The sequence below is a fragment of the Stigmatopora argus genome, chromosome 22 (assembly GCF_051989625.1).
Source record: "Stigmatopora argus isolate UIUO_Sarg chromosome 22, RoL_Sarg_1.0, whole genome shotgun sequence".
Taxonomy (NCBI): Eukaryota; Metazoa; Chordata; class Actinopteri; order Syngnathiformes; family Syngnathidae; genus Stigmatopora; species Stigmatopora argus.
The window spans coordinates 7,099,952-7,111,439 of NC_135408.1; the positions used below are offsets into that span (position 1 = coordinate 7,099,952).

At 39.0% G+C, this 11,488-nt stretch overlaps 1 protein-coding gene across 2 annotated transcripts; it reads left to right on the forward strand.

Annotated features, from left to right (window-relative positions):
• The first annotated feature begins 6,204 nt into the window (after window positions 1-6,204).
• yipf5 (Yip1 domain family, member 5) lies at window positions 6,205-8,999 on the forward strand. Of its 2 annotated transcripts, none has more exons than XM_077593172.1 (6): window positions 6,205-6,348; window positions 6,795-6,907; window positions 7,010-7,173; window positions 7,242-7,387; window positions 7,976-8,157; window positions 8,227-8,999. In XM_077593172.1, exons 2-6 carry the CDS (start codon window positions 6,801-6,803, stop codon window positions 8,387-8,389), a joined length of 762 nt encoding a protein of 253 aa, XP_077449298.1. In that variant the 5' UTR covers window positions 6,205-6,348; window positions 6,795-6,800; the 3' UTR covers window positions 8,390-8,999. The 2 variants fall into 2 exon arrangements, with proteins under 2 accessions (XP_077449298.1, XP_077449299.1); XM_077593173.1 differs by lacking the exon at window positions 6,205-6,348 and adding an exon at window positions 6,404-6,455.
• The last annotated feature ends 2,489 nt before the right edge of the window (window positions 9,000-11,488 follow it).

Sequence of the window (11,488 nt, forward strand, 5' to 3'; positions counted from 1 at the left end):
CACACACAAAAAGCTACAGAAAGGAGAATTTTGATGAATGGAAAAATAATCGATGAGTTTCCTCTTCTGTAAAAGTGAGCAGCAGCGCCATCCTTCGTACGTAATTGGCACTGATTTATCCCATCAGATGGTGCTAAAAGGTGTTAGGATACATTAGTTTAATGTTTTAATCACTGCTGTAGGCATAATTTAATTGCATTTAAATGCTCGTTGAAGTCAATTGTGCACAGCAGGTGAAATATGTACACGTGTGCAATAAAATCGGATGTAAATATAATAACAGTGTACTGCACGTTAAGAATCACAAATATTACCATTACAGAATTTTGGACATTTCATTTTAAACGTGATCCTCATTTATTCTATTGATTTACGACACAAAACTATGCAATGGTTTATTTATTGTTTTTTAAAAATGGTATTGCTACTTTTCCAGGTCGCATGTTGAATCGTATGGCATACAAGCTGAACCGAACTGTAATTGTAGAGTTAAGGCTGTACTGAATCTCAACCATAAATCTAGATCAGGGATGTCAAATCAATTCCACAAAGTGCCAAGTGATACAGCTCAGACAGTTGAACCAATGAATTTTCTGCTGAAACAAGTTAGCTGATTACACTTGTCAGTGAGACTATTGGTGAAAATTTGTCTTCTTTACTGTTTGGAAAGAAAATCTCCATATAGGATCAGTTTCATGCCCAAAGATTACCATCCCTAATAAATTGTATTCGTATATTCCAATCGTATAGTACTGCGCATGCAAAGTCACACATGGACAGCTCCGATTAGGGTGGAAAGCAGTCTCAAGCAGCCATCTCTCAGAACTGATTCCCCCCTCCAACAGAAACACTGACATTATAGGGCAAAAAAAATTGAGCAAAAGCAAACAATAGCCAGAAAAAAAGGGAATGAGGAGGTTCTTGAGCTGCCTGGGACCTAAGCAGTCACCCACAAGTAGGGCACGTCAGTGGCTTCATCATAAATACATGTAGCCTTCAACACTGCACTGCACTTACTGCTATTTAAAGAGCACACAAACTAGCAGATAAACCTGTTCGGGGCGACACCATTTCTTGTGCTCCCTCCCTTAAAATGCATTTGATTTGCGTTTTAGACTCGGGCATTAAAAGCCACCCGCAATTGTGCAATTAAGTTACTATTGGCTGCCATTGATGGTGATAGACGTTATAATTGTGAACTGAAAGTGGCTGGCAATTTAAATGGTTTGGATATCTATCCCTGGAATTAGTATTTCTATAATTTTAATACAAATAGAACTAAACCACTTAGAAAATGTGTGCAATTTTGTAAGTCACGGTATTATTATTATTATTATTGTTTAAAAGTGTAGTTTCCCTTATTCATATCATTTTTTTTGTACAAAATGTCACCTATATTCTTCTTCCTTTCTGACAATATTCTTTTGCGCAGTATTCTGGAATAAAAAAAAGTTGCAAAAAAGAAAACACAGTAACACTTGAAAATCCAGGGCCATTCAATTATCGTCAATCACTTTTTGTGAAAGGATTCATTCACTTACCATTTTCCAGTGAGATATGCAGATGGAGCAAGCAACTTGAGGGGAATATTTTAATACCCAAATATTGTATGACCTGTAACTCTTCATTATGATGCAGTGTGCTTTTACACCAACAGTTATTTCCCATCTCTGTCACGACAAATACACGCAATGAAATATTTACTCTGCAAACCACCACATGTATTATTCATTCACTCTTTCAAGAAAGTTGCAAATCCCCCACAGAAAGCTGTCGTGGTGCATTTTGCGACCAATCCCAAGGATGTCAACTTTCCTTACACATCAAGTTCATTTTTGCGAGACGTGGAAAAAAAATAGTTCCTTTCTTTGTCGCCGGGGATTGAAATGAAGAGCAAATCGTGGACCTCCAGGTTTATCTCTTGAGACAGTGAGACTGAGTAATGTCGGCGAGAAGTGGAGAAATTCAATTGAGGGAGGGTCTGTATTCATGAAACAACTTTGTAAAGCCGCCTCAGCAATCAGCTTTTAACCCTGACATCCATCATAAGTGCACTGTAAACATTACTTGTGAGGTGGAAAATGATTTGCGACATGTTTACCCTCTGATGTTTGTTGCAGTGTCAGTCCACCCGCCGCCCATTTTATTTATCTAATGATTCATTTTTTTTATAGGGCAAAGCACAAGCACTCTTTGAGTAGATGCACAGTACTACAGTTTTTACATCATAAAGTGTGGTAAAGGAATAAAATATTTTTTCTTGTTTTATTAACTACCACAACGCAATATGCGAAAGGTCTAGCAGCAGAGATTTATTATTGTGGTTCACAATGGCTCACGACTAAGTCATCAAAAATCAACCGTTAACACCAATTGATAACACCCTTCTAATATGGTTAAAAGGGTTGATAATATCCGCCACATATTTTTATATCATGGCACTTATTTTGTCATGAGAATACAATTATATTGGCAATTGGTCACTCAGTTGCTGTGCCGGATTCAATTTGCAGCATGTGGGTCTCAGGAAGCAGTTGGCCAGGATGAATTAGTGGGTGTCATGGATGGAGGAGGTGGTGTAGAATTTAACAGATTCACAGTGAGGAGGAACAAGTCTCAAGTGTTCATTTGATGAAGAAATGTAAATGAGAAAGTACTACTCTGGCCCGTGCACATTAAATTATCGAGCATAAATAGTATTGTTCGTTTTAATGGCACAAGTTGTTGAGATGAAGTCAGGGCTTCGTGACCTGCATTTAATTCATTCATTCAATTTCTGAACCGCATATCCTCACATGGGTCGTGGAGGGTGCTGGAGCCTATCCCAGCTATCTATGGGCAGAAGGTCAAAAAGCTTTCAGTCTAAAATTTATTTAATAAAACCACCATTAAAAATGCATTTTACACTTATTTGGGTCATCCTTATTCGTAATATACATTTGTTTAATGAGTTTTTACAGTTGGGAACCTGCAAAACAATTAGAAATAGGGGCTCAAATACTATTCATGGCTCTGCATCTGCTCTTTATCGTACTTTGATGAGAACCACCGCACATTCATTTAGTGCTGGACTCACAGTGATTATTAAATTCACTGACTTAATCCGCCTCAGTCCATCACTGGCCCACAGCATATTGGCAATTCCAGTCTGGCAGAATAGTAGAACTACTATAGAGGGATGTTGACCCTGTTGATTTGGCAAAACAAGTTGGTGGAATGTTGCTAAGCACCAATGCTCCATTGTACCGTGGGGGAAAGGCCATGTGGGAACAGTGGAAATCCAACTAGTCATGGTGGTTCTTTTGCTCCTGTGTTTCTCCAAAAAATACAACCTGTAATTTTATATACCAGGTAATTAGACACAATTAAGAAAGATTTGACAGATGAGCTTTTTCATTTAATTTGACATTTGATCCCATCCTATTACACCATTAGATTACATTCACATAAATCAACCACTGTCATAGCATTGCAACTTTAAAAAGAAATATTGGCACACTGTCATAGCATTGCAACTTAACAATGAAATATTGGCACACTGTCATAACATTGCAATTTTAACATGTAAGATGAAGATTTCTTGCAGGCTCTACTTTCATCATATTATGAGAAAATCATTAACATGCGCGATTCACAATTCAAACCAGGCAAAAGTTGAGTTTGTAGAAGCCAAGAACTGAGATTGCGAGGGAGTGTGATGCGATGCGTCTTGACGGTACATAATTAAACGTGCTCTGGGTCTTCATTTACCTCTGCCATTTGTGATCTCATCACTGAGAAGAGCTCTCATTAGATTTTACATGTGCACTGTTAAAGGTTGCAGCAAGATTGAATAGCTTTCTTTCTGTCTTCCTGAAGGTCTTTTTTTTCTTTTCATTTCCAAATCGTGTGAAATAAAACATGGTGTACGTTGTGATTTGTGTCTGAATGCTTCCCTCAAAAGGTTTCCTTTTGTGAGTACTAGTCCTACGGCTTTGTTGGGAAAGTTAAATAATCCAACATTGTCCTGCTGCCTCTAGAGTCTAGACACTCGAGTGGGGAGTGAAAGGAAGATGGGATTGTCCCTTCTTTTTCGCTGTCGCTTTGTGAAAGGAAGGTAACGAGGTCATAGCTATTCTCAAAGGATTTGTCATGATTCATTCCAGTAAAGCCATGGTGGCCCTGAAATAAATACTGTCCTCCAATGCAAATAGGAGACAATGAGACATCTTCTTACATGCTACACACATCTTAAAATTTGAATGGAAAAGGCACTCTCAATCTAGTAATCCCCATTTTTATTTTGATCACGTTCCCATTTCCTTGTTTAAAAAATAAAGGAACTTGAAAAAATGATTTATTGATGGTTCCATGAGAAAATACTTTAATAAGTTCCACGTCCATGGTCATAAATCAAAACTGAGTTAACAGTAATGACTTAATTAAATGCAATATGAAGAATGAAACAGTTTCGACGTGTACCCAATGTCATGACCACTGTGTACTCTTGCAAATCTTTGATAGGGTACAGGAAATGTTGCATATTAGCACTTCTTTATGCAAGCTAATGGACTGTGGAAATGATTGTTGAGGCAAAAGTCAATACCAATTGATCAGCAGGATTGTAATTTAAAGACGTTGATACTTCACTATAGAAACTCTATCAATGCCAGTTCCTGAGATGGCAATAATGAATGGCCATCGACTTTGCTTTCAACAATGGGCCTGATAACAAATGAGTGCAGCATTATATCACTGAGACAACACAATGCCACCCCAAAGAGCCAGTAAGCTGTTTGCATACATGGACAACATTTGTTTTATTCTGTACACAATTCTTGGAACACATGAGAGGAAGGAGTTGCCGTGTGAAAAAATACTGTACGTATAGTGTTGTGTTGTGGACATGCTTGTCACCTCAGGGCCTGGACACCAACCTATCATCAGCAGAAATATTAATTCAGAAGTTTACGAGATGCTTTGCAGATGAACTTAAGGCCATGGTCTGACCTCAACCTGGTTGCATTGTCTCAAAATGGCTTCAACAGATTTATTCTCACAGAACTGAAATTGTTTTGTAAAAAGAAATAAATCCATTCTACCATTTCATCTCCGTGGGATTTTTTCAAAGGATTCCAACACAAGAGTCAAAGTGAACAGAAATCTGTGGCAACCAAAAACATCACTTCTGAGAGCTTGGCAAATCATACTTTGTCCATATTGGACCAGAATAAAAATGCGCTTCCATGCTGATATTTAGCAAGAAGCGTTTTCTGATCTCGGGTGGGTGGATGGCTGTTTGGCTATTTTTAGGTGGAGCTTGGCTGCTTAGTGAGCAGAACTCAGTTGGTTCCAGATGATGCCTACTAATTTACGAGCTGGTAAGTGGGGATATGAAAGGGTGACAGTGAATGCAATGACTTTATTGTGATTTTAATAAATACAAACAGCCTTGTCTATTGCTCTTTGCATCCTCTCAAAAAATACAGTTGGGGTTTATACACAAGCGGCAAGAAGATCTGCATTTAACATAAAACGGCTAGGTGGAGAGAGAAACCTTTACTAAGGACACATACAGGATGAGGATGGAAATGAGGACTTGCTGCAATAAAAATAATTCAATATTTAAATCCATTCATGCAGTCAGCGGCGGAAGGATTACAGCAGCGACGCCACAAAAAAAGGCAATTATGAGCGCGTGTGCTGCCCTAAATTCAATTACCCTCTGCAGCTCTTTTCAATTTTGTTTTCATTAAGTACATTAAGAAGATGTAAAGTATGCTTCTCAAGTGAAGAGATGATTAAAAGTGTGAAGAAAGATGGAGGGGAAAAAATCCCACATTTGATGCTATGGCTATTTTGTCCTACTTGTTATCCAGGAAAAAAATGAGGGGATCATTATTCTAATTATTTTATAGGGCTAGAGAATTATTTTCCAAGATATTAATAATATGATACTGTGTATTTTATATTCAGTAACATCACTCAACTCTTTGTAATATAGCCACTCTTTAATATAGTGTAATTCTCTGATATCTTTACAGTATAGAATGAACTATATAAGAATATGTAAATACAAAGTACAAACTAATATAAGTACAAATGAAATGGAGTATGAATGATAAAATAACTATAAATATGTATAGAGCAAATATATATATATATATCAGTATATTTTTGTATTGTACAAATCTAAAGCAGAAGACTATGTATTTCCAAAATGTCCCACTGGGTGTCGCTACAGTTTCTCCAAACGAGTCGAAAACTTCCGGTCTGTGACGTCGCAGCCAAGAAAAAGTCGTTCCCTCCTGACACGTAGCAGCCGTAGCTGAATAGGCAGTCCTCTGAGTAGATTGTCAAACTCCGTGGGTAGGTGTTTATTTAAGGACGCTCTGATGAATAACCTTTGATATTTAACCGTAATATGAAATTAACAAGACGATCAACACCGAAAAGTCATGCTTGTCTTATTGTTGGTGCGCACTTCAAGCTAAACAACGGCTAGCTAAGTTAACTGGAAGAACTCTCGTATCCTTTTTTTAATGTTGTTTTGCTTACATCTTTTAGTAAATAAGGGATTGATGCAGTAAACATTGCCAATAACATATACTTTTGCAGTTTGGCAAAGTTAGAGTGAATGAATTGTTGTTACTAAGTGTATGCACATTAATGTTGCTCTTTAAGAAGACAATCAGCATTTACAAACAAAATGCTCTTATAGCACAGTCAGTGTAATTGCTCAGCCAGTCCTGGTTTATGATAGCAGATATACAAATGTTTAACATTTCTAAATGCTGTTTTATTTCTTTTGACAGTGAGAGATGTCCGGGTTTGACAACTTAAACACAGACTTCTACCAGTCGAGCTACAGTGTGGATGACCAGAACCAAGCTGGTTATGCATATAGCAATGAAAATCAATACAACCAGTATGTTACTGTTTCTGTTTTCTCCTGTCACCACAATGTAATCGCCATTGGAGTTTGAAGCCAATTTCTTTACTTATTTAAGTCTTAATGTTTGTTCCGTAGACAATATGACTACTCCCAGCAAATGGGCTACCCATCCCCAGGACTGATGCAACAACAGCAGCCATACACGGGACAAATCTTCCAACCCGCGCAGACCTACACTCCATCCTCGTCACAGTCCATGTATGGCAGCAGTTTTGATGATGAGCCGCCCCTACTGGAAGGTAGCTACGAACTGGGAAGCCGTTAACCTCCCTTAGAGCATTTTTACATGTTTTTTTTTGGCCATTAGAATTAGGTATCAACTTTGACCACATCTGGCAGAAGACTCTGACGGTCCTCCATCCTCTTAAGGTAGCAGACGGAAGTATTATGAACGAGACGGACCTGGCTGGCCCTATGGTCTTCTGCTTGGCCTTCGGCGCAACCCTTCTCCTGGTAAATAACTACATGAGCAAGAAAATTGCATTGTATGGGCTTATGTTTGTCATTTACTTCTGCAGTTTTGCCAGCTTTGCAATTTCATTTTTTCCCCATTTTCTCAACCGCTCTATCCTCACAAGGGTTGCGCGGGGATGGGGGTGCTGCCCTGAATTAGTGGCCAGCCAATCGCAGGGGACAAGGAGACAAACAACCATTCACGCTTACACTCATACCTAGGGGAAATTTAGAGTGCCCAATCAGTCTACCGTGCATGTCTTTGGAATGTGGGAGGAAACCAGAGTACCCAGAGAAAACCAACGCAGGCCCGAGGAGAACATGCAAACTCCACACAGGTGGACTGACCAGGATTAGAAATCAGGACCACAGAGTTGTGAGGCTGACACGCTAACCACTCATTGGCCGGCCCACCCCAGCTTTGTAATTTGAAATTAAGCTGAACTGTACTTGGGTTGTGATTCCTTTACATAAACATAACAGTTGGAGAGATTCCCATTAATGGCAGCCAATGAGCTAAAAAGGCATTTTGCACTCAAGGCTAAGTTTGAATTTCTCTCAAATATTTTTACCTGACTTCACTTGCAGGCTGGTAAAATCCAGTTTGGCTATGTCTACGGGATCAGTGCAATCGGCTGCCTGGGCATGTACTGCCTGCTCAACCTTATGAGCATGACGGGCGTGTCCTTCGGTTGCGTGGCCAGCGTTTTGGGCTACTGCCTCCTTCCAATGATCGTCCTGTCCAGCTTTGGAATCATATTCTCATTACAGTGAGTGTCCTTCATAATGCTTTTTAAGACGACTGGGAGTTTTCGTCTCATGTTGGTCGTGCTGTCCAGGGGGCTGATGGGAATCGTCCTTACGGCAGCCATCATCGGCTGGTGCAGTCTGTCGGCGTCGAAGATCTTCATCTCGGCGTTGGCCATGGATGGGCAGCAGCTATTGGTGGCTTACCCGTGCGGGCTGCTCTACGGCGTCTTTGCACTTATCTCCGTCTTCTAGAGATAGCATTTCATCCCAGGATGGAAGCGCGACTCCCTGCTAACTGATACAAGTCATCATTACCTAGTTGCAGCAATTAGAGTCACAGGAGTTTACGAACCATTTTTTCCCCTTTTTCCACTTCACCATCCACTGACTGTCACCACATTCCAACGGGACAATCTGCAGTTGGGAGTGTGCTGTCTATTTTTCTTTTTGGGATGGAGTCATGAAACACAATGCAGAAGGGTGAGACTCAGGTTGGGGGACAGCCAAGGGGACTTGAGATCAGCAAAATCAGAAGATCTAAATTAGATCCAGCAGAAGTCGTCACATCTCTCGAGTTCTAAATGCTGCTGTTCATGGACACCTCACTTCCAAACATCATGAGAGTGGAAGGTCCTGCTTTGGATTTTCATCGAGGGACAAATTCATGCAAACGCTTAGCTTACTTTTACCACTACTAATTGATATCTAAAAACATGCCTCTCAAAGAGCTAATTTCATTCTTGGTTTTCGATTTCACTGTTTTTTATGCTTGTACGTGTCGCTCATGTCAAAGGGGTCTTTCGAGGGGAACATTCATAAATAAGTGGTGTACCGTTAATAAAAGAAAGACTGAGAAAAGGGATGAAGTTGGTTTGTTAAGGGTTGTGCAGCAATCGTACTTCATGAAGATGGATTCTCACGCTATGTCAATGAATCAGACTTGAATCATTACATGCAATGAGTGATTCACATTTCACATCTGTTTCACAGGAACTCAAATATATAGAGTATTTAATGCAAACATTTATTATTTAATTTTCAGGTTATGGAGTAACTCCACTGTATACAAACAACTATATACTTATTACTATACTACATATATTTTTAATTATAGTACAGTGCAGCAGAGGCAGTATTTAAAATGTTTTGTCCTTATGTCATTTAATTATAGGAATATCTTCAATTCACTGGCAGGCATAGAGTTAAAACCATTTCCCATAAATACAAATGTAGGTGCCAATAACGGGTGTTACGTGTCCGGTGATTTAACGGGGTGTCATTACACCAAAACGCCACTAGACGGCACAGTTGTCTAACAAATACTATCTCTGGTGCGTTTACCATAGTTTCCTTTCATTGACGTATAAATTCATGTTACGTAGACCAGCTACTAAAAGTGCTCAGTCAATATTTTGGCAATATTATGTAATCAAATATTGGCCGTGGTAGAAACAGCCCCAAGCATAGGGAATTCAAATACAGAATTTGTAATAAAGTACATCCTTGAGTGTCACAATGAAAAACTTCAGTGTTGCTTCCCCTCATCCTTGCTTGCATTCTGTTAGAAGGCAAACGAAGATCGCTTCTTTAGCTGGAAAATGAAGGGTTTAATTCCTTCTGTAGTTAATCCTACCTCCATCTGGCAAGCCCGAGCCTGCATGTCCTGGACAAGAACTACTAGTTAACTAGGCCATGTGGAATCTGACACGCTTGTTTTTCACAAAAGTTTTCCTAAATGGAAATAAGAATTTTGTCAATGTCTTAACTATTCGTTAGAGGAGCCGCAGCATTTTTAATATGCCAGCATATTGGACTGCAACCATCAAACATGTATCTCATGCAGAGATCACAAGTTTTCATAATTGTAGCTTTGTTCATGAACGTACAGACAGGTAGGAGACATTCCATTGTGTTCCTCTAGTGCAGGAGTCCTTAAACTTTTTGTCCTCCCCCATCATTATTACACTCGCTTCACCTGCAAGGCCCTCAAAATCCCTGGAGACCCCACTAACCCATCCCACTGTCTCTTCAGATATTTTTTTTTATAAAATGTAATCTACACTATTCTTTTGATCAGAAACAAAGAATATACCTACGTCAAACAAACAATGATAACAGGGAAAACAACTAGGCATCTGTAAACGTAAATTTTTCAGATAAATATAGCATAACAGGCTGTCAACAGCCATAGAGAAAAGAAAAAAAACATAAGTCGCACTTGAGTATTAGTCGCAGGTCCAGCCAAATTCTTAAAAAATATGTGACTTCTTGTTAACTTAGCCCGATTGAGAATAACAGCTATTTCTGTTAACTATCTGGTTATTTTTATTGCAGTATCGCAAGTTTGAGTTGACCAGGCCATCGGCAAATGTCCCAAAATTCCTGATAGCCATTCTTTTGAAAAAAAATTCAAATTAAATAGCCATTGCCATAAAAAAAAGTTCCCTTGAAAAGATTTCCACAGGTTAAATAATAGTTGGTAACGTGTCTAGTGTTCACACACTCAACGACAGTAGCAGCTGGATGACAATGTGAGGGGACAGATGTGATTGAGCCACTCAAAAAGCTGCACATTAGTGCATTATCATGGCTGAGGCTGCAGATGAGCTGACGGAGTTCAAATGTGACAATTAATATTCAGCACAAAGCAGCGGCGCCTTTTTAATGCAGACACAAAGCCAACAGCACATGAATATTCACAGTGGTGGTAACACAGCACTGAGTGTGATTTGGGTGTGCACCTGATTAACCTAATTGTCACCATCATCACACGACACCACATTGTGGACTCTTCTAACATTTGATCCAGGACGCAATGAACAAAGGCAAACTGGGCAAGGGACAATTATTATAGTCTGTGTGCATAAATGTTACCACTGTGAGCATGGATTATTTGGTTGGCTGTATGTGTATACTGTAGTGCAGCACATTTTGCATACCTGCAGGGTCATGGCATTGAATACAAGGCTTGTAGTAAAAAAAAAGAATACTGGACAGGCAAATCTGAGCTAAAATGAGATTTACACATTATTTTGGCATTCTTCAAAAGGGAATCCAATAAGCAAATCTGATCGTTCAATAAAAATACATTACCGCAAGCATTAAATTACTACCCACCCTGCATAAGTAGCAATGTATCACTATTTTAGTAGTTGTCCTATATGGATTGATTTAAAGTAGTGTTTAAAATAATGCACAAGGAAATATATCAACGTTTGAGGAAATGACAGAGAAGGAAATAAATTTTAAAAAAATCAACGTTTGAGGAAATAACAGAGAAGGAAATCACATAAAATATATCAACGTTTGAGGAAATGACAGAGTCAAATAAAATCTATTTCTTTATTATTA